The sequence below is a fragment of the Danio rerio genome, chromosome 1, assembly GCF_049306965.1.
Source record: "Danio rerio strain Tuebingen ecotype United States chromosome 1, GRCz12tu, whole genome shotgun sequence".
Classification (NCBI taxonomy): Eukaryota; Metazoa; Chordata; class Actinopteri; order Cypriniformes; family Danionidae; genus Danio; species Danio rerio.
The window spans coordinates 48677707-48697500 of NC_133176.1; the positions used below are offsets into that span (position 1 = coordinate 48677707).

The following is a 19794-nucleotide window of genomic DNA, read 5'->3' on the forward strand; positions in this document are numbered from 1 at the left end:
GATGGTGGCAACACACCAAGTTGAGACAGAGGCAAAATAAAAGTAAAAAAAATCTACAATATCTGGTGAACTGTTGATACCTGAGAGTTTCATGTTTGGGTACAAAATGAGCATTTAATGCTTTGCATCATGGATCATGGAAATTGCATCATGGCACTTAATTTTGATCCAAACTTCATCTTCAGAATAATCAAAATCAAAATAAAATGATATTCTAAAAAGCAGCATAACATTATATCACTTTTAAAACGTTAGAAAGCAAAAATACACATTGTGTATCAAATGCATACGGCTGCTAGATATAAGGGAGAAAGATTGATGTGTGTATGTGTGTGTGTGCAAACCTCGTCCGTCTGCCAAGCAGCGATTATAGCCGACAGGACTGAAGTACTCAAAGACGAAGACGGCCACGGCTGAAACTATCAACAGCATAACGAACATCATTACCCACACATCAGCGCTGAAGGGCTCTGAGAGCACAGGAAAAGAGAGGGAAGAGAAACTATTAATGAAGACTGGAATTTGATCTTGAATCTCAATGGACTGTGTTTTTAGTACTTACCTAAAAAGGCAGATGGAGATACTGTGCCATTGCTACGAGATACCATGACACTGATCCCGGTCTCGATGAAGGGCACTGAGAAGTCAATGACCTCTGACCTCTCTTCGTTTATGGTCAGAGACCCCACTGCCATGTGGGCATTCTTCAGCACCACCTAGATATGAAGCAAAGGCACAGTTAAAGCCTGTTGACCCCAAGGGTAATGAACAATGTAAAATTCGCACCCATGAAAATAACATTTCCAACAAACATTTAACATTTAAAAATATTGAAGGGTCTATAGCAACACTTTCTAAGGGGCTCAAAAAATCCTAAAATTACCCTTGTTTAAAATGTGGTTGTCTCAGGTATGTACGCTATTTCCACTCGAGAAACTCACCTAAAAAAGTCTGATGATTTTTGGCAGTTACAGACACCTTTTTGGCATTACATTCTTATTTTCTTCTGATTTTCTATTCCATGGTACAGATTTAGCTCCTAGCCTGACTGTATTATCCTGTTTACTTGTTTGTATATTTCCCATTATTTCCTACTGTATATGTGAGATTGTATCTGTATGTGCTGATGTATTAACCCAGCAGACACACAACATCATCAGACGGTAGTTTTAGGTTAGATTTAGGTCATGACGTCAGGTGACCAAAATTTAATGTCTAGCCAGCGTCTAAGGACAACGTTATTTTGATGTCTAATAACGACGTCTAATTACGTTGATATTTGGTTGATTTATGATTGGTTATGTTGGAAAGTGACCAAACTCCAACGTCTGATAGATGTCATAGTGATAACGTCCACACAACATCAAGATGTAACAGGATTAGATGTTGATATTTGGTTGATTTTAGGGCTGACTTTAGGTTGGATGTTGGGATCTGACTTGATTTTCATTTCCAAACATAATCTAACATTCCCATGATGTTGGTGTACAACATCAAAATGAAGCCATGTTAATGTCCTGTGCCTGCAGGAAAAATAACCGACATTTAATGCTAATAAACTAAAAACCCTAAAATAAGCCCAAGATACAAATCTATTTAAAATCAGCACCAAGACATTATTGTAACTGTCTCAACCCCCATCATGTGTGTTGTGTTTTGTTCTTTGTTCATTCCCTATGGTCTGCTGGTTACCCTGGGCTCTGTGCCACACCCTGATTAGTGGCCATAGTTACTCTTGTTAGTTGCGCCAGTGATTAAAGGAACTCTCCACACAGTTTCTTGACTATTATGCAAGAATGAGAGTATAGTTTCTAGCAATATTGGCCTAGAAAATGATCATTTTTTATTGGCTTTATTACACGATGTATATAACTACAGAATACTTAAGCTTTAAATAGTAAAATTATCAAAACTTTAAAAAAACTTTTTAACGAATGCTAATGGTCAAATCCAATTCAGTTCATTATGCTGAGCAAAGCTAAAAGTGACCATGTCAGAACAAGAAATTAGGTGAATAGATTAAAAAATGATACAAGCCAACTGATGAACTCTAGCAGATGAGCCTTTTTCCTAAAAAGGTGGAGTATTCCTTTAAATGTCTCCACCACCTCTGATATACTGCCTGCTTGTTAGCCCCTTTGTTTCACACAGTATTTGTGAGCTGTTTACTATGTTAGTTTTCATTGTAGTGATGGGAGAAACAAAGCCTTTCAACGATTCGAAACAAATGAAACAATTGCAATGTGATTTGCTGATTTGACAGATTCAAAACGCAACATGTGTACTGTAAATCAGGGGTTACCAAACGTTTTTATATAAAGGCCCAAAAACCAAACATCATAAAGAGGCAAGGGCCGAAGGTAAATATACGAAATTATATTACATTAAAGGTGCCAATTTACTTCATAATATTTTAAAACAGATAGAAAACATTACTTTAAATTGTATTAAATAATGCTGTATACATTTTTTAAATGATAACTTATTGTATTAAAAACATAAACAATGTAATTAATAACACAGTGGAGTTCAATACTGAATACACTAGTCAAGCAGAAACTGCCTTTGACTTGATTTGCTCACCAAAGTCTCTACATTGTCGGGTGACAGTATGTACATTTAAACAAAATCTGCTTCATTAACACAATTTAATTGAGACATTTAATTTTGGTTTACTTTTAACAATTAAACAAACAAAGGGTTACATTTAATTTGAATTGATAATCTCATAACCACACCCCCATCATTCTCCCTCTCTTCTCAGATGGGATAGCAGGTCAAATCAAAGATTTCCATGGGCCAACTGTGATCTGCGGGCCCTAGGTTGGGCATCTCTGGTGTAAATGCAACAAAAACTCAGGCAAGCATTAAAAATGGCTTTTTATTTTTCAAACACACTCCAAACTTTCAATAGAAACTATATTCTAATATCATTAAATGTGTAATATGCATTCTTTTGTTTATTTTTTAAGGATTATATTGTTTGTTTCATTGTGGGCTCTGCTAAACAGGACAACAAGACTATTAACTACACTTCAGAACCCAAGAAGTTGAGGTAACTCAAACCATTTGAGGAAACTAATTTCAACAAACCATTTAAGTTCAAAAGCTAATCCTAACGAGTACTGTGAACCTAATCCATTTGAGGAAATTAAGCAATTTGAGCCCAATAACACCCAATAAATTGAGGGAACTCAAACCAACTGAGCAGTGTAAAACCCAAAAAAGTTAAGACAACTCAAACCATTTAAAGGAAACCGATTGCTACAAATCATTTGAGTTGAAAAACTAATCTAAATGAGTACTGTGAACTTACTCCATTTAAGTTAAAGTAATGAGGTATTTAATTGAGTCATTACCTTCAACACTGAGTTCAAAACTCTTTTCAAATGAGTAGAATTAACTTTTAGTCAATATTGAGGTAACTACACTCATTTCATTTGATAATGTTGACTGTTGTCCTTGTCGTTTAACAAAGGTCTCATTAGAACATCTACAGCAGGCGTGTCCAAACTACGGCCCGCGGGCCATCTGCGGCCCGCAATCAGTTTTGTGGCGGCCCGCGAGGCTTTTTATAAATATCAATAGAATCTGGCCCGCCATACAAAAATGAACGTAATTCAATAAATAACCACCGGGTGTCGCTATTACATGCATTCAATTAAGCAGCAGTTCTTGTTATGATCTATCTATCTGTCTGTCTGTCTGTCTGTCTGTCTGTCTGTCTGTCTGTCTGTCTGTCTGTCTGTCTGTCTATCTATCTATCTATCTATCTATCTATCTATCTATCTATCTATCTATCTACACACAGTTGAAGTCTGAATTATTAGCCCCTCTTTGATTTATTTCTTCTTTTTTAAATATTTCCCAAATGATGTTTAACAGAGCAAGGACATATTTACAGTATGTCTGATTATATTTTTTCTTTTGGAGAAAGACTTTTGTTTTATTTCGGCTAGAATAAAAAGCGGTTTAAATTTTTTTATGAACCATTTTAAGGTCAAAATTATTAGCCCCTTAAGTCTTCAGAACAAACCATTGTTATAAAATAACTTGCCTTATTACCTTAACTTGACTAGTTAACTTGATTAACCTAGTTAAGCCTTTAAATGTCACTTTAAGCTGTATTGAAGTGTCTTAAAAATATCTAGTCAAATATTATTTACTGTCATCATGGCAAAGATAAAATAAATCAGTTATTAGAAATGAGATACTAAAACTAATATGTTTAGAAATGTGTGGAAAAAAATCTTCTCTCCGTTAAACAGAAATTGGGGAAAAAATAGACGGGGGCTAATAATTTAGGGGGGCTAACAATTCTGACTTCAACTGTATATATATATATATATATATATATATATATATATATATATATATATATATATATATATATATATATATATATATATATATATAAATAAATGCGTGTCTGTGTGATGTATGTAAAATTTGGCCCGCGACAACGTTTGTTTTTTTGCATCTGGCCCTCGGCCCAAAAAGTTTGGACACCCCTGATCTACAGACTCATAAAACTGACTAGAGATCTTTGTTGAGTGTTGGTCTGAGTAAACGCAGATTATTAATGTGGATTTTATTGTATTACCTTCAAATCACCCAGTAAAATAGAACCACTGAATGTTCAATATGTTTGAAACAGTAACAACATAACGAAGCACTGTTCACTGAAATCATGTGACCTCGCAAATTTGATACATGCTCCAGACCACTGATTTAAAACAAAAGGTTGGTAAAGGTTTTGAAGCTTCATGAAGTAGTGCTTCGATAGAAGTAAACACCAGTTCTTCATGTCCCTTGTTTGGTTTTCCTTAAAATATCTTGCATTTAGATCTCTGCCTGCTGTTCTGCCATCAGTAACTTTTGAAGAAAATAAAATGCAAAGATTGGATGAGGATGATTTTTTTTAGAGAGCATGTGTTGAACATCTATGTTTGCACACACATCAAATGCAATATGTTTTGAAAGTTGAACTTGACTGTGTGTATACTGCTGATGTACAAAATGTAATGTAAAAGTAAATGTAGATGTAAAAAATACATTTTGGATGTCTGTTCACTCAAAGTAGTTACACTGTGTAAACAACAGTGGAACCAGTAATATAATCATAAAAAAAAATAATTTTAAGCAATTGAAAAGTACAACAAATAAAAGAAACAAATTAAATTAAACAAAAATACTAATTATATAATCAACTTTGCCAACAAAAAAATTCAGCTAGAACACAGCCATTAAATAATCAAATATAAAATGGCTGTATAGGCTGTCTTCACAGTATGAATTAAATATACAGTCGTTTTTAAAGCTTTTGTGAAGAGCAGTGACTAATTCTTTTATTTTTTAAGGGGTTCATTAGGCTGCTGTCATTTTATGACTGAATGCACAGATCTAATAAACTGACAAGCATTCAATAACTTTCCTAACTCTTTTTGTTCACTGAACACACATAACTGGCCCCGTGTAAGTGAAAACTTGCTAAAAATGACATTTTTATCTGTGTGTGTGTCTGAGTGCATACACAAAACCCAAAGTAGCCTGTACTTGTCCATGTTTCACTCCCTCTGGTTCACACACACACCTGGGGAACAGCTTCCTTTCACAGCTCAATATGCTTTTAACTCTTTTTTTTTTTTATCAAACTTGTTCGACAGGAGACTTTATTGGAGAGCAACAGAATGTGCCAGTGTGCTTTCATAACGTTAAAGTAAAAAGTAAAATAATATTAATTGCTTCATTTTCTAATTAGCATGAGAACACTATCCAGCAAAAGTGCTGATAGGATTGGAAAGCTCTGCAAGAGATGTATCAACAATGTGCAAGTTAAAGAAAACAGATATTTCCTGTGTAGCACATTAAGCATCACAAATTATATTGCAAAGAGAGCTATTGATAATAAAGTGCGGATAAGATAACACAGGCACAAAATTAATTAAGTCTGCTTTTTTAGGAGAAATACCAGTAATCTATCTGACAACTGCAAACCTTTGTAAATCATGTTGCATTTTTTATTTAAATACTCTCCTACCATAAACTTTGTCTAAAAGGGATTTTATTTAAGTTTTTTATGTCATTTCCGCCTCTAGAGGGTGCATATTCACAACAAACAAAGTAGCATCTTGATGATGCAGTGAGTCAGTGTGGAATTATTGGAGTTGTGGTCTTCATTCTCATCAATGAACTAAAGTATTCAACACTTATTATGGTAGTATGAAACAGTAATGCTGAAAGCCATGGAAGTGTAATGAGACGCTAAACTAAAAGCTGATGAGAGATGAGCATGATGTGGGGAAAAAAGCAGCAGAGCTTTTATTATGCCACCGCTTCTGGTTCTTCCGCTCATGATCACATGGGGCAGAACCAGCGCTGTTTTATTATACTAAATACATTTTAAGACTCGGTTATAATAATGCTGTTCTCTGCGGTCTTATTCAATTAATGTTTATTTGTATAGGGCTTTTCACAATAATTTGTGTTTCAAAGCAGCTTTAAAAAAGGTGCAAAACTGCATTACAATCAAATTTGGAAAAGTTAACATTTATTATTAGTGACTAATTACTTTGACTAATTAACTAGAAACTAATAGCGTTTACACTTACAGTTTTTATACATAAACATAGTTACATACAACATATTAAAGAATCTTTGGTGTTTCCTTATTTTCAAAAAAAAAAAAAAAAAAAGTAAACGTAGGCATGTTTAGATGCAATAAACGTGATCGAAAATCGTGCCCGATCACACAGTTTCGAAGTTACATATTACCTCCCGATCAGGGATATACATATGTATACATACTGTACATATTCTCATTATTTTTTAAATCTATAGTTATGCAGTGGCACAGAGTTAGACCTTTTTCTTGACTTCACACAGAAACAGAAACATGTGCTGCATGACATCACTTTATTCTAGAGACGCTATTGGTTAATGCCGGCAAAGTAGAACATGGAAGCAGCTTGAAATGGAAAACGCAAGTGTTTCTACAGTGTTTCACTAACATAGCAAACTGTGAGATATGTAAACTTGGGATTGCCAGTCGCATATTTTAAGTTGAGATGCTATCTGTTTTTTATTAGATTCTTTTTTTATTTACTGTTGCACTAAAGTCCAAAAGTATTGATGTTATTTATTACTTGATTGTTCAAGCTTCCTCACAGAAGTGCTCTGTTTGTTAACAGAGTTGTTGAATGTTAAAATAAGGTGAATTCAATAAAAAAAATAAGGAACATCCTGGATCTGTTTCTTCACTCTTCTTTATTTTTTTATGTATTATAGAAGTATCCAATCGGGTTTCGGTATGGGTAGATACTCAAAATCAAATGACTCAGACTCTAGCGCAAAAAAATCTGACCGGGACATCCATATAAAAACCTAAACTGGAAATTAAGTGTGCGTGTGACATTATTAGCGTGGCAATTTCTCTGGATTTGAACATTCTTTAAGATATTTGGGAAAATGTACACAAGTCATCAAAATATGCCACACAGAATGCCAACTGGCCCAGCCAGGTCTCAAACCAATGATCTTGCTGTGAGCCAACAGTTCTAACCACTGAGCCACTGTGCCACCACTTTTGGAGATTTTAATGAAAAAAAGGTAAGCCAAAAAAAAAAACATAGTCCATGCCTTTTCAGCGTACATGTTTCATCATGTGTATTTAATATCTTGACAGTAGTTTTTACCTCCCACCCACCCCAAAATAGAGAATAAATCTGACCATAAATCCTCTTTGAGAGCAACTTGTTTATTTTTTCTTATCTTTAAAGTTATTTTTCTTGTTGTGCACAGACCTTTATATTGAACTTGGACCAGTCCAGGCCTGCCACACAGAGATGGAAAGAATATCAGTGTCAGAAGAAAAAAGGTGAAACAAAGACAAAACGGGAACTAGTGAATGAAAAACCATGAAAAAACACCACCAAGGCAACCTGAAATCAGGTTACAGTACTTCTTACAGTGGGTCGCAGTAGCTTTTAATAGCCGTTTCTCCTTCTTTTCAACCTTTCCCTAATCGCCACTTCCCCAAACCCATCACTTGTCTAGGTATATTTAGAGTTACATATACGGGCCTCTGGTGATATATGAAAATGGGACAAAACAGAGGCGATAGTACGCTACAGAAAGGCTCAGTCTATATGAGAGCCACTTGAGGGCCCACAGAGCCGGATCCATTTAGCCTCAAGGGCCGCACACCTAATTTTTACAGTGCCTGTGTTATATTAATGAGGCTGCTGAGTACTATACACTAGCACAGGCACACATAAAAACTTAAATCTCTTCTGTTGGAATCAATGAAGCTGTACTGTAAGCACCCGTCTGTGGCGTGGTTAGCAGACTGTAGTATAGATTTCATCTTCAGGGCTGATTTTATTTTAAATTGCACTGTGGATTTACATTGCAGAATCTCCAAAATAAAAATGAGGGCCACAAAAATGCCCTGTAGGCTGAATGTTGAGTAGTACTATTCCATATCCTGTTTTCTTCCTCAGTTTTTTTTTATTTCAAAATATGAGACTATATTTTGCATATTTGCTGGAGTGTGTTGTTTTATAGCTTCTTTCTCTGAACATGAAAGTGTCTTGGAGCATCAAATCTCGTAAAGACATTAAGCAAACATAACGCAAGCTACTAAAAGTCTGTGCCTCCAAATGTGGTGCGGTTCTGAGAGTATTCGTATGACTGGGGCTGAAGGGAAACGGCATAACATTCATTCCTACTGTGGATTTACATATGATCCGGTAACTCACATTATTTCTCATCTGAATTAATGCACCAGCTGTATTTTCCCTTGGGCTTGTGCAAACTCACTTGCTCACATTTTCTTTCTCTTTCATCTGTTCTTGTCATGAGAGACACGGTTCAGATTTTCATTTTTTGGATATAATATGTAAGCAGAAATCCACAGATTCTCCAGAACCATGTACTAATTATTATTGTACTGTCCATTGCAAGAAAGGGGATTGCTACTTAAACTACTAAAATTAAAGAAATATGTTAATTTGTTAATAATAATAAAATAAACCACTGAAATAATGTAAACATGAAAAAAAACACATTTTAAATGATATTTTATCATACATTTTTACAGTTATTTCATTATATTGCAGTTAATATTAATATTTATGTAAACATTTAACCATTTTCATTTTTATTTTTGGTTAGATATTCATTTTTTCAAACGTTTATTAGCTTTTTGTTCTATTTTTTAATGTCTGTTTTGAGAGGTTTTCTATTAGTTAATTTTGTTGAAGGTGACAGATTATCATTCCATCATAAATTCAATCATAAATTTAAGCTAAAACGATGATCATAACATTATTTATCAATATGTGGACCTTTTTGGATTCTCGGGAGCTATGGAAATGAAAAATTTAAAAGAGGAAATACTTTAGGACCATTGTAATTCCTTACATTCCTCATGGTATACAACAGTTCTGTCTGGTTCTCGAATCTGATTGGCTGATAGCTGTACGATATTCTGCAATAACATCACTCGTACAGCCTCCTCACCCATCTATATTTCTCCACCCCCCTCCATCAATAAACTAAATACAATTTGACAACTATTGCAGCTATACAGCAACATAATGTACTTTTGAGGCTTTTTTAGTCGAGAATATAGTTGTTTAGATTGCAACTACGCTGTTCATTTATAAGGACAGTGCCTATTTTGAAATAAATTATAAATTCGGATACAGGGCCTTGGCATCCGTCATACTGAGCAGAACAAAGACGGTTGACGTTGCACCACAAGATGGCGACAGAGACCTTAAATTACGTCCTTATGCTGCGTTCACACAGATGAAGCGTCAAGCGCGAGTGATTTACAAGTCGATGCAAAGACACAAATAGACACCCTGCAACACGATTCGCATGAATAAAGCAGCGAGAGTTGAGCGTTATGCGCGAGTTGGAAAATCTGAAATTTGGGGGACATTCGCACCGCGTTACCCAATCATGAGCTTTGTCTTGTAGGGACGTGATTATGACATAACACCTGTTGTTGGTGTCTCAGCGGAAAATCCACCTGCCTACACCAGACAACAGTTCATCAGACTGGGCTTAGCTCAGTTGGAAGCACTGCTGAAAGCGTCCATCATCCAGGTACAGTTTCTGGAGGAGTTGATAAACTCACAGAGCTGGGTGCACCTCTGAAGTGATCTAGTGGACTCAGAAACGGCTCCGAATGAATTGACTGTTTTTCAGCCTTCATAAAGCACATAAACACAGCTTTTCTCTAAATCTTAATAAAATCCATGTTAGACATTTAGCAGAAAGCCCTGCCCATCATGTGAATCAGCATCTATTGTGAAGTGAATTTGACATGCGAATGAAGCGGATTTGATGCACGAATAAAGCGAGTAAACTCAAAATGTTCACATTCTACTTATGCTCGCATATGATGTGTATGTAGATGCAGATGTGTATGTAGATGCCAAAGAAAGCAGTTGCACTTACAAAATGATATTTAGACTCTCCATGTTTGATTTTCTTTTTTATTTTCGCTATTATGCAATAGAACTATTATAGTTCTATTTCTAGTTCTAGTTTTAGAACAGTTTATAAACACAATATCACACTCGTATCAGTGTGATATGGCTGTATATCAGGACACTAAGGCACTCGGACTGTGGCCTCCCACCAGTGCCGATATACAGCCATATCGCACTGCTACGAGTGTGTTATTGCTCATACATACATACATACATATACATATATTACTTTTACTATACTATATATATATAAAAGTTAGAATTATTAGCCCCCTTTTTTATTTTTTCCCCAATTTCTGTTTAAAGGAGAGCAGATTTTTTATTTTTTCAACACATTTCTAAACATAATAGTTTTAATACCTTATTTCTTATAACTGATTTATTTTATCTTTGCCATGATGACAGTAAATAATATTTTACCAGACATTTAAAGGCTTAACTAACTTGAATCTAAAACAAAAATTGCTTAAAGTTCAATATTAATAATAATTAATAATATTGGCCTTAATATATATATATATATATATATATATATATATATATATATATATATATATATATATATTTTTTTTTTTAAACTGTTTTTATTCTAGCAGAAATAAAACAAATAAGAACCATACCTATATATTGTGATGAAACCAAAGCATAAATTATGATAAGCTTCCCTCTCTATCATCAATAAGTATAATACAAAACCAGCAGGTTACGTAAAACCAGTAAACCAGACATTTTCTTACAGAATATATATTGATGCTTACCTCTCCAACCATTCCGTTCCATGTGCCGTTGATCTTCTTGCCGTGTTTCCCATTGGTCACCAAGTAGAGATCGTAGGTGAATTTGACAGACTTGGCGATCTTCTTGAGGATGTCTATACAGAAGCCCTTACAACAGCGTTTAATGTAGATCCCTGAATCTCCTGTCAGATTTCTAACAAGAGGAAGAAAACCAGTGAGAAGATTAATGTTGGCACTGAAAGTTTTTTTTAAATAGAGAAGACAGCATTTAACAAATTTTGCATCTGCCGTTCATCAATCCCTGATCAAAACACCATTTCATAATAAATCTCCATCTCTAGAAATCAATCAATGAGCCAAAATAACATCAGAATGACTAATGACTGCTGCACTATTGCATTGACTACAACAGAGCAAGGCGATTTAGATTTGTCAAAATGCACATTCATTCCGGATCATTTCTCACAATAAACGAGTTTTAGCGGTAATTTATTACAACAGTGCTAAATGGATTTAACACTAAATTGACAACGTTATTATTTTATAAGCAGTGTTAAAGAGAGACACGAGACACCAGTTTTAATCTATAAATACTTCAGTGTTTTACAATATGTAATACACCACATCCTCGTACTCTGTGATATCATCTCATGCTGACAGTGATGGAGCGCCCTGAATGGAGGATCTATACTTAGAGCTTTCATCAGACGAATCAACATTTTGTCAGTCAGGATTAGTATCTGATCTCATGCGATGACTGATTTTAGATTTTAGATAGTTCACCTACTGTATATTGTGTGGTTCATCTTGTCATTGTTAAATAAATCTTTATAGACCTACAATAAGGTAGGTCTGAGACCCTTGAAAATGTATATATTTGACAATTCTTTCATTAATTGTAATAGTTTTCATTGAAAACGAACATTAAAAGTCTCTGTAGTGTTTTTAAGGTCATTTAAGGCTTATTAAAGACTTTTTAAGGCAAATTAAATATAAGAAAAATTAGAATGACTGTAAAAAATAATATAGAAATAACTTTTTTCTATTTTCTATATATATAATGTAATGTGTAAAAAAAGTAATGTTTTAGTAATATTTTATAAAATAAAAACTCACATATTAGCTTTTTTTCTGAATAGGAATGATTTAAATATAAATTATTATTGGTAAACATTTGCTCCCACTTCATATTAAGTGGCCTTAACTAATAAATACTTATACTGAAAAAAAAAATTGTTACAATGTATTTATTGTGTAAGTACATATTTTTACATTGTACTTATGCTTGAATTAATACCTGCATGTAATGACAGCTTTAATAATATTTGTACTTTCATTTATAGTTACACTGTTGACTATCTCTTACATCTTAACCCACCCTTAAACCTATCCATAACACCAAACCTGACCCTAAACCTACCAGTATCTCGCCTGAAGAGCACCAGAAGTGTTCTGCAATATATTATGAACACATTAAGTACATTGTATTTATATTTTGATGTTAGTACATAGTTGTTAATGTCACTTAATATAAAGTTGGACCAAAATTTTCTTAATTTTTTTTTTCATTTTTATTGATTTATTTTATATATATATATATATATATATATATATATATATATATATATATATATATATATATATATATATATATATATAAAATTAATTCAACATTCAACATGAGGAATGTTTCCTCTGACAAATGTAAATTTTGTTAACATTTTAAGTAATGAATTTGTGGTTTCAGTTTGCTGCTTAAATATCAGAACTCTTGAATTGAGACTGTTCTTATACCACTTATACGCTCTTAATTTGGTACACCTTACTAGTACCGGGTTGGACCCTCTTTTGCATTCAGAACTGCCCTAATGCTGCAGTTTTGTCGGCTGCACATCCATGATGTGAATCTCCCGTTCCATCACATCCAAAAGGTGCTCTATTGGATTGAGTTCTGGTGAATGTGGAGGCCATTTGAGTACAGTGAAGTTGTCATGTTGTTAAGAAACCAGTCTGGATGATTCACGCTTTATGACATGGTGTTTATCCTGCTGGAAGTAGCCATCAGAAGATGGGTACACTGTGGTCATAAAGGGATGGACATGGTCAGCAACAATACTCAGATATGCTGTGACGTTGACATGCTTACTTGCTACTAATGGGCCTAAAGTTTGTCAAGAAGATATCTTACACACCATTACACCACCACCAGCCCGAACCGTTGATACAAGGCAGGACAGATCCATGCTTTCATCTTATTGTTGCCAAATTCTGATCTTATCATTCAAATGAGGCTCACCAATCGAGACCCATTAGACCAGGCAACATTTTCCAGTCTTCTATTGTTCAATTTTGGTGAGCCTGTGTGAATTGTAGCCTCAGTTTCCTGTTCTTAGCTGACAGGAGTGGCACCAGGTGTGGTCTTCTGCTGCTGTAGCCCATCCGCCTCAAGGTTGGATGTGTTGTGTGTTCAGAGAAGCTCTTCTACATACTTCGGTTGACGAGTGGTTATTTTGAGTTACTGTTGCCTTTCTATCAGCTGGAACCAGTCTGGCCATTCTCCTCTGACCTCTGACATCAACAAAACATTTTCGCCCACAGAACTTTTCAGACCATTCTCTGTAAATCCTAGAGAGGGTTGTGCGTGAAAATCCCAGTAGATCAGCAGTTTCTGAAATACTCAGACCAGCCTGTGTGACATCAACCTTCACCTATCTTCCCCATTCTGATGCTGGATTTAAACTGCAGCAGATCGCCTTGACTACAGTATGTCTACAGGCCTAAATGCATTGAGTCATGCCATGTGATTGGCTGATTAGAAATTTGCGTAACGAGCAGGTGAACCTAATAAAGTGGCCGGTGAGTGTATATTTTAGGCGTTTAAAACTGAATTAAAAGACCAGTAAATTAATCAAAAACAAGCAGAATATTCAGCCAAAGTCTTAATAATTTCCCCAAATTCTGCTGTTTATTTACAGTTTCAAATACATTTTGAGACTCATGTCTTCATTGCATTCCTATATTTTGGGGTTTACTGTATTTGATTGATTGATGAAGTCTTAAATTAATTTCTCACAAAAAATTCTATTGAAATCTGAAATGACTGTGAAACTCAGCAGCACATATCCCCGAAAACGACTAATACTGTAAACTCACTGGAGTTTGAGCTGTTTTCGGCAGGGGACTGTATTCCTCATGCAGGTGCCGCTGAGAGGATCAACGTCCTCCACAATCACGAACGGTGCCTCCTCCAGTGTGACGATGGACAGGTGGTCGTCCTCGCGCTCCTCAGCGTCCGAGTACAGCTCGAAGCGGGGCCACACGTGGTACTTCATCGCCAGAGACCCGTTCTCCCATTTACCGACCTGCGAAAGTGCAAAGAGGACGAGATGAGAGCTGAAGATGAGAGACGGATAACAAGTGAGATAATGAGAGGGTGTTGAGGTTGAAGTGGCTGAGATTGGATTAGTGCGGGCTAGATTTGAGGACGGCTCAAATCCTGAATTAAGATAAAGAGTAAATGAAGGCTGATAATTACATCGGAGAGCTGTGCAGTCACGAGTTAAAGGGGCTATTCTGTCGGTATTCAAAAAAACGCATGTTTTGATCACTTATTATTGACAACGTGTGAACAGCTAAGTTAAAATCGAGATCTTCCCCTTCTTTACAGGTTGTCTATGGATATTACACAGGCTGATTTTTATTCTCATAAAATGAATTAGTATCTCATTATTTCTCTACTGTGGTGCAAAGACAATGAATTCATTCAAAACAGAGTCTGAAATATGCTTCATAATTAAACACAATTGTCATGTCAACCCTTGTGTTTCCTTACAGACATTATGCATGATTTATTTTTGACTGTTAATGTAGACAGCATGCATTTTGGCAAACATATGTGTTTTTATTGAAAGTTTTATATTTCCTTTGCCAAATCTATTTTACACTAGGTACAAAGAATTACACTGGGAAACGTTCAAGACTGAAATGTCTCAGTTGAAACCCATTATATCTGCAGCATTTCATCTCAGTGCCATTAAGGAAAAATGGCATACGTTCTTTGTTAACATCCTTTCATTTTGTTGGCAAATCTTCAACATTTTAACTGTTAAAAATCTAAAATGTTTAATATTCTTGAATTTTTTTTCATGTTTGGTCTGTGGAGCAAATATATATTTTTTAGTTTTCTGGTTTTGTGCACAGGCATTATTTAAACCAGTGTATCAACCACGTTCCTGGAGGACCACCAGCTCTGCACATATTCCATGTCTCCTTAATCAAACACACCTGATTCAGATCATCACCTCATTAGCAGAGACTGGAAGAGCTGTGATGAGTGTAACAGACAAAGGAGACATCCAAAACATGCAGTGCTGGTGGTCCTCCAGTAACATGGTTGAGAAACACTGATGTAAACTGTATTCTAAAGGGTTAAAATATTTATAATCAGGACTGATGCTAGTAAAGAAATCCATGTTGGTAAAAGTGAAAATCCTTATTTTTTAAATACTATATTTTTTTATGATGTTTTGACATCGACAGTTTGTCCTCTATTGAACTTTGGGTAACTTTTTAAATTGATACGTAAAGGTTAACTACATCATCTGTCAACCTGATGCCCATAAATAGAAAAAAAGAATGTACACTTGTGTTAATTTATCTATACATTGAATATATTTTATAATAACAGTGTCGTTTCAGACCTTGTGCATCCTTATAGACATTAATGCATGATTTATTGTTGACTGTTAAGGTAGACAGCATGTATTTTGGCAAAAAGGTGTGTTGTTACTGAATGTTTTATATTTCCTTTGCCAAATCTAGTTTACACTGGGTACAAAGAATTACACTGAGAAACGTTCAAGACTGAAATGTCTCAGTTGAAACCCATTATATCTGCAGTATTTCATTTCAGTGCCATTTAGGAAAAATGTCATACGTTCTTTGTAAACATGCTTTCATTTTGTTGGCAAATCTTCAACAATTTAACTGTTAAAAATCTAAAATGTTTAATATTCTGGTGCTTTTTTTAGGTTTGGTCTGTGGACCAAATATATATTTTTTGTTTTCTGATTTTGTGCACAGGCATATTTTAAACCAGTGTATCTCAACCACGTCCTTGAAGGATCACCAGCTCCGCACATTTTTCATATTTCACTATGTACTTATGCACTTACACACTCTACAGAATAGTATATGTATGCAGTGTCTCCCAAACGGAGCACTAATGTTTTTTGCTAAGCAGAAAATCAAACCTTTTCCCTGAAGACGTTTGACAGTTGCCAAATCAGTGAAATAGATGACCAAAGTACCAAATAATACCTGCCATGAGTTTCACCGCATTCACCATCAGGAGACACTTTAATCACTTATGTAGGAGAATTTTGCTTTCACAATCCAAAATAAATGAAGCAATCCAACATGTGCGCCAAATAGCTCCACCTCTTCCGCTAATTGAGCAAAACAGTGGTCATTGAGTGCGTGAAGTGTCCATCATTACACACTTCATTTTACCGATTGAATAACTGCATCATCCGGGTAGTTAAAATGCACATTATTTGTAGAGCTTTTAGTGTGAACGCACTACTTACACTATTTATACTACAAAATGGTGTAGAATAGTGTATAAGTATGCGATTTGGGACGCATAGCATGTCTCCTTAACCAAACACACCTAATTCAGATCATCAGCTCATTAGCAGCCACTGAAAGACCTGAAATGGGTGTGACAGACCAAGGAGACATCCAAAACATGCAGTGCTGGTGGTCCTCCAGAAACATGGTTGAGAAACACTAATGCAAACAGTATTTTAAATAGTTATAATCTTTAAAAAATTTATTAAATCATGGTAGTTATCATCAGGACTGATGCTAGTAAAGAAATCCATGTTGGTAAAAGTGATAATAGTTTTTTTTAAATACTATATTTTTATGATTTTTTTTACATGGACATTTTGTCCTCTGTTAAAGTATGTAAACGTTTTAAATTGATTCACAAAGGTTAATTACATCCTCTGTCAACCTGATGCCCATGAATATAAAAAAGAATTTACACTAATTCATCTTAACATTGAATATACCTCATAATAACAGTGTCATTTCAAACCTTGTGCATCCTTATAGACATTTACTGTATGTGCGATTTATTTTTGACTGTTAATGTAGACAGCATGCATTTTGGCAAAAAGATGTATTTTCTATATTTCTTTTGCCAAATCTATTTTACACTAGGTATAAAAGAATTACACTGGAAAACATTCCAAGACCAAAATGTCTCAGTTGAAACCCATTATATCTGCAGTATTTCCTCTCAGTGCCATTTGGGGAAAAAGGTCATACGTTCTTTGTTAACATTCTTTTCCACTTATAAAAGAAATCATTTGTTCCTTAATTATAGTTTTGTAACTATTAAATTGTTATATATTCAAAATTGTAATATATAAATGAGTGTAAAACCTATAAATGGTGAAAAAATCCTATTCTTTAATTGTTAACTATTAAATTATTAAAACCACCTGGGTCTCCACTTTTGCTTTGGCATTTCTTTTTGGGTTTAACAAACTTATAGCTCAAGTTTTTCTAAACTTTTTAACAAAAACTTTCTTCCTTTCCCACGGCTGTTGCAATTTCTAGCCAAGAATTATTGGCCATCTGGTTATCCCTATGATCACGCATGGATGGATGATAAAGATATCTGTACAGTCGTATCTGTTCAGATGAAATCTCTTTAACTAGATTCATATTCAGCTGAAATGAAATGCAGCGCCACACAAACTGCTCACTTGAGCCTTAAAAATGAAGTCATGCACACCCACAGCGAACTTCCGCAAACACCACAATGACATCACAGTCGCCGCACGAACTCAAGCGAACTAGTGAATGCATCAAGCATAAATCACCCTCAATCATGGAAGCAAATGTTCAGACATTGATTAAAAATGACAAAAAAAAACAACATTATTTTTCAGAGGATTAACTTGAAAGAAAGAATCGTTCACCTACTCGTTTAAACATTCTACATTTTGATTTCACACAGACTTAAACACCCACTACTGTCACCAATAACAAGGTGTTTGAATTATAAATGCATCCCCTTTAAGAGAAATCAAAAGGTGAGAAGATGAGAGATACCCACCCTTTCGTACTGCCTCTCCTTATTTAACAGTATAATAACCAACTTTGGGTGCATCTGAAAACCGTCCTCGCTGAAGGAGAGGTTGCGTCCTTCAAACGTCACATTCATGAGATACCTGAAGAGAAAACGGAGAGAGTATATCAGATCAAGCACAATTGGTGATTATAAAGAAGACAAAGACTCGTGTGCAGCACAAACAATTCGAAGGAATCTTCAGGATATCTCATTGTCAGCATTACACATGGTTATCCAGTGTGGGGGTTTCTGCGCACAATCCATCCACACATGTCCACACACATTTATAATGCAGGAAAGCAGGTTTGTTGCTAGAGGCAATGGCAAATTATATTCACAATGGCAAATGTGAATGCGGCAGCCTCCTGGTCGGAAAACCATTATTGTGACTTTTAAATCCACTCAGCGGAAGAGTCTTGAGGAATTGCCATTGCTCACAAAATACAATAGTCATGAACCCGACATAATAGTCAGGTAATGATTCATAGAAGAACCATTTATTAGAGGTGAGTGATATTTTCTAATACCCGATAGTTCAGCCTTTGGTCAGCCATCCATGAATGCCTTAATAGTAGCTCTTCACTTTAAAAAAAGGTTATATTGTTATTCTTTAAATACTGTTGCTTCTCGAAACAGTTTGGGTCCCGTTTGCTTGTACTGAATACAGTGGATGACACAGCAAGCATTGCGTGTTGAGTAGTTTAAACCAAATGTCAACCTTTCTCTAAAAACAGCATGCTTGACCCCCATTACTTAGGAATTAAGTCTTGTCACGCAAGCTTACCACTTACAGAGCGACTTGACTACACTGCACAACTCTGCCTACAGCTTTTGACACGGTCAAACGCAAACTGTTTATTTCAGTGCTGACAGAGCTAATTTGCCGCTTTATTTCCTACTTGAAGAACAGATCTGAGTTATCAAGAAAGCTTCATTATCTTTCCCTCCACCCCGGAGTCCCTCATGCCTCAGTATTTGGTCCTTTCCAATTTTTCCCTCTACATCAGATCACCCCGCACTGCCATCTAATCACAGTGTAAATTTGAATCCTCCTCACCGGCCCACCAGAATTCGCCAAATAACTCCTTTAAGTTCATGCGAAATGCTTTCGGTCGAGTTGTAATTAACCTCCATTGTAATTAACCTCTTTCGTGTCACTAACCTCTTCCGCAGATGAATTTGGGAAGTGTTAATGGACTGTCTGAGTTTAGTGGCTGGTCTTTACTGGCCCGATCGAGCACTCAGGCATTGGTACTGCATGGACAAGGCTTCTTATATTATGTTGTTCCTCTAGTTGCTCTTGAGATATAACTTAACACCTGACTTCTTAATATTCTTAGCATTTGCCACTTACAGCACGTGATATACATGAGTTAATCAGTCAAATATGAAGAAATAAATATAC

The 19794-nt window shown here is 35.3% G+C and overlaps 1 protein-coding gene and 1 long non-coding RNA gene across 10 annotated transcripts in view; one reads left to right on the forward strand and one right to left on the reverse strand.

Annotated features, from left to right (window-relative positions):
* Positions 1 to 10381, forward strand: part of LOC141386248 (uncharacterized) — a 38669-nt gene extending 28288 nt beyond the window's left edge. Inside the window, exons 3-5 of the long non-coding RNA XR_012407908.1 lie at positions 2765 to 2860; positions 2973 to 3055; positions 7801 to 10381. This is a non-coding gene — a long non-coding RNA (uncharacterized lncRNA). The remainder of the gene's footprint in view (positions 1 to 2764; positions 2861 to 2972; positions 3056 to 7800) is intronic.
* grin2bb (glutamate receptor, ionotropic, N-methyl D-aspartate 2B, genome duplicate b) overlaps positions 1 to 19794 on the reverse strand; it is a 193567-nt gene that overhangs the window by 22744 nt on the left and 151029 nt on the right. For all 9 annotated transcript variants that reach the window (XM_073946063.1, XM_068219735.2, XM_068219733.1 and 6 more), the window contains 5 exons: positions 18375 to 18489; positions 14396 to 14604; positions 11264 to 11435; positions 563 to 716; positions 345 to 470 (listed from right to left, as the gene is read on the reverse strand). In XM_073946063.1, coding sequence (XP_073802164.1) covers positions 345 to 470; positions 563 to 716; positions 11264 to 11435; positions 14396 to 14604; positions 18375 to 18489 — 776 coding nt within the window. The remainder of the gene's footprint in view (positions 1 to 344; positions 471 to 562; positions 717 to 11263; positions 11436 to 14395; positions 14605 to 18374; positions 18490 to 19794) is intronic.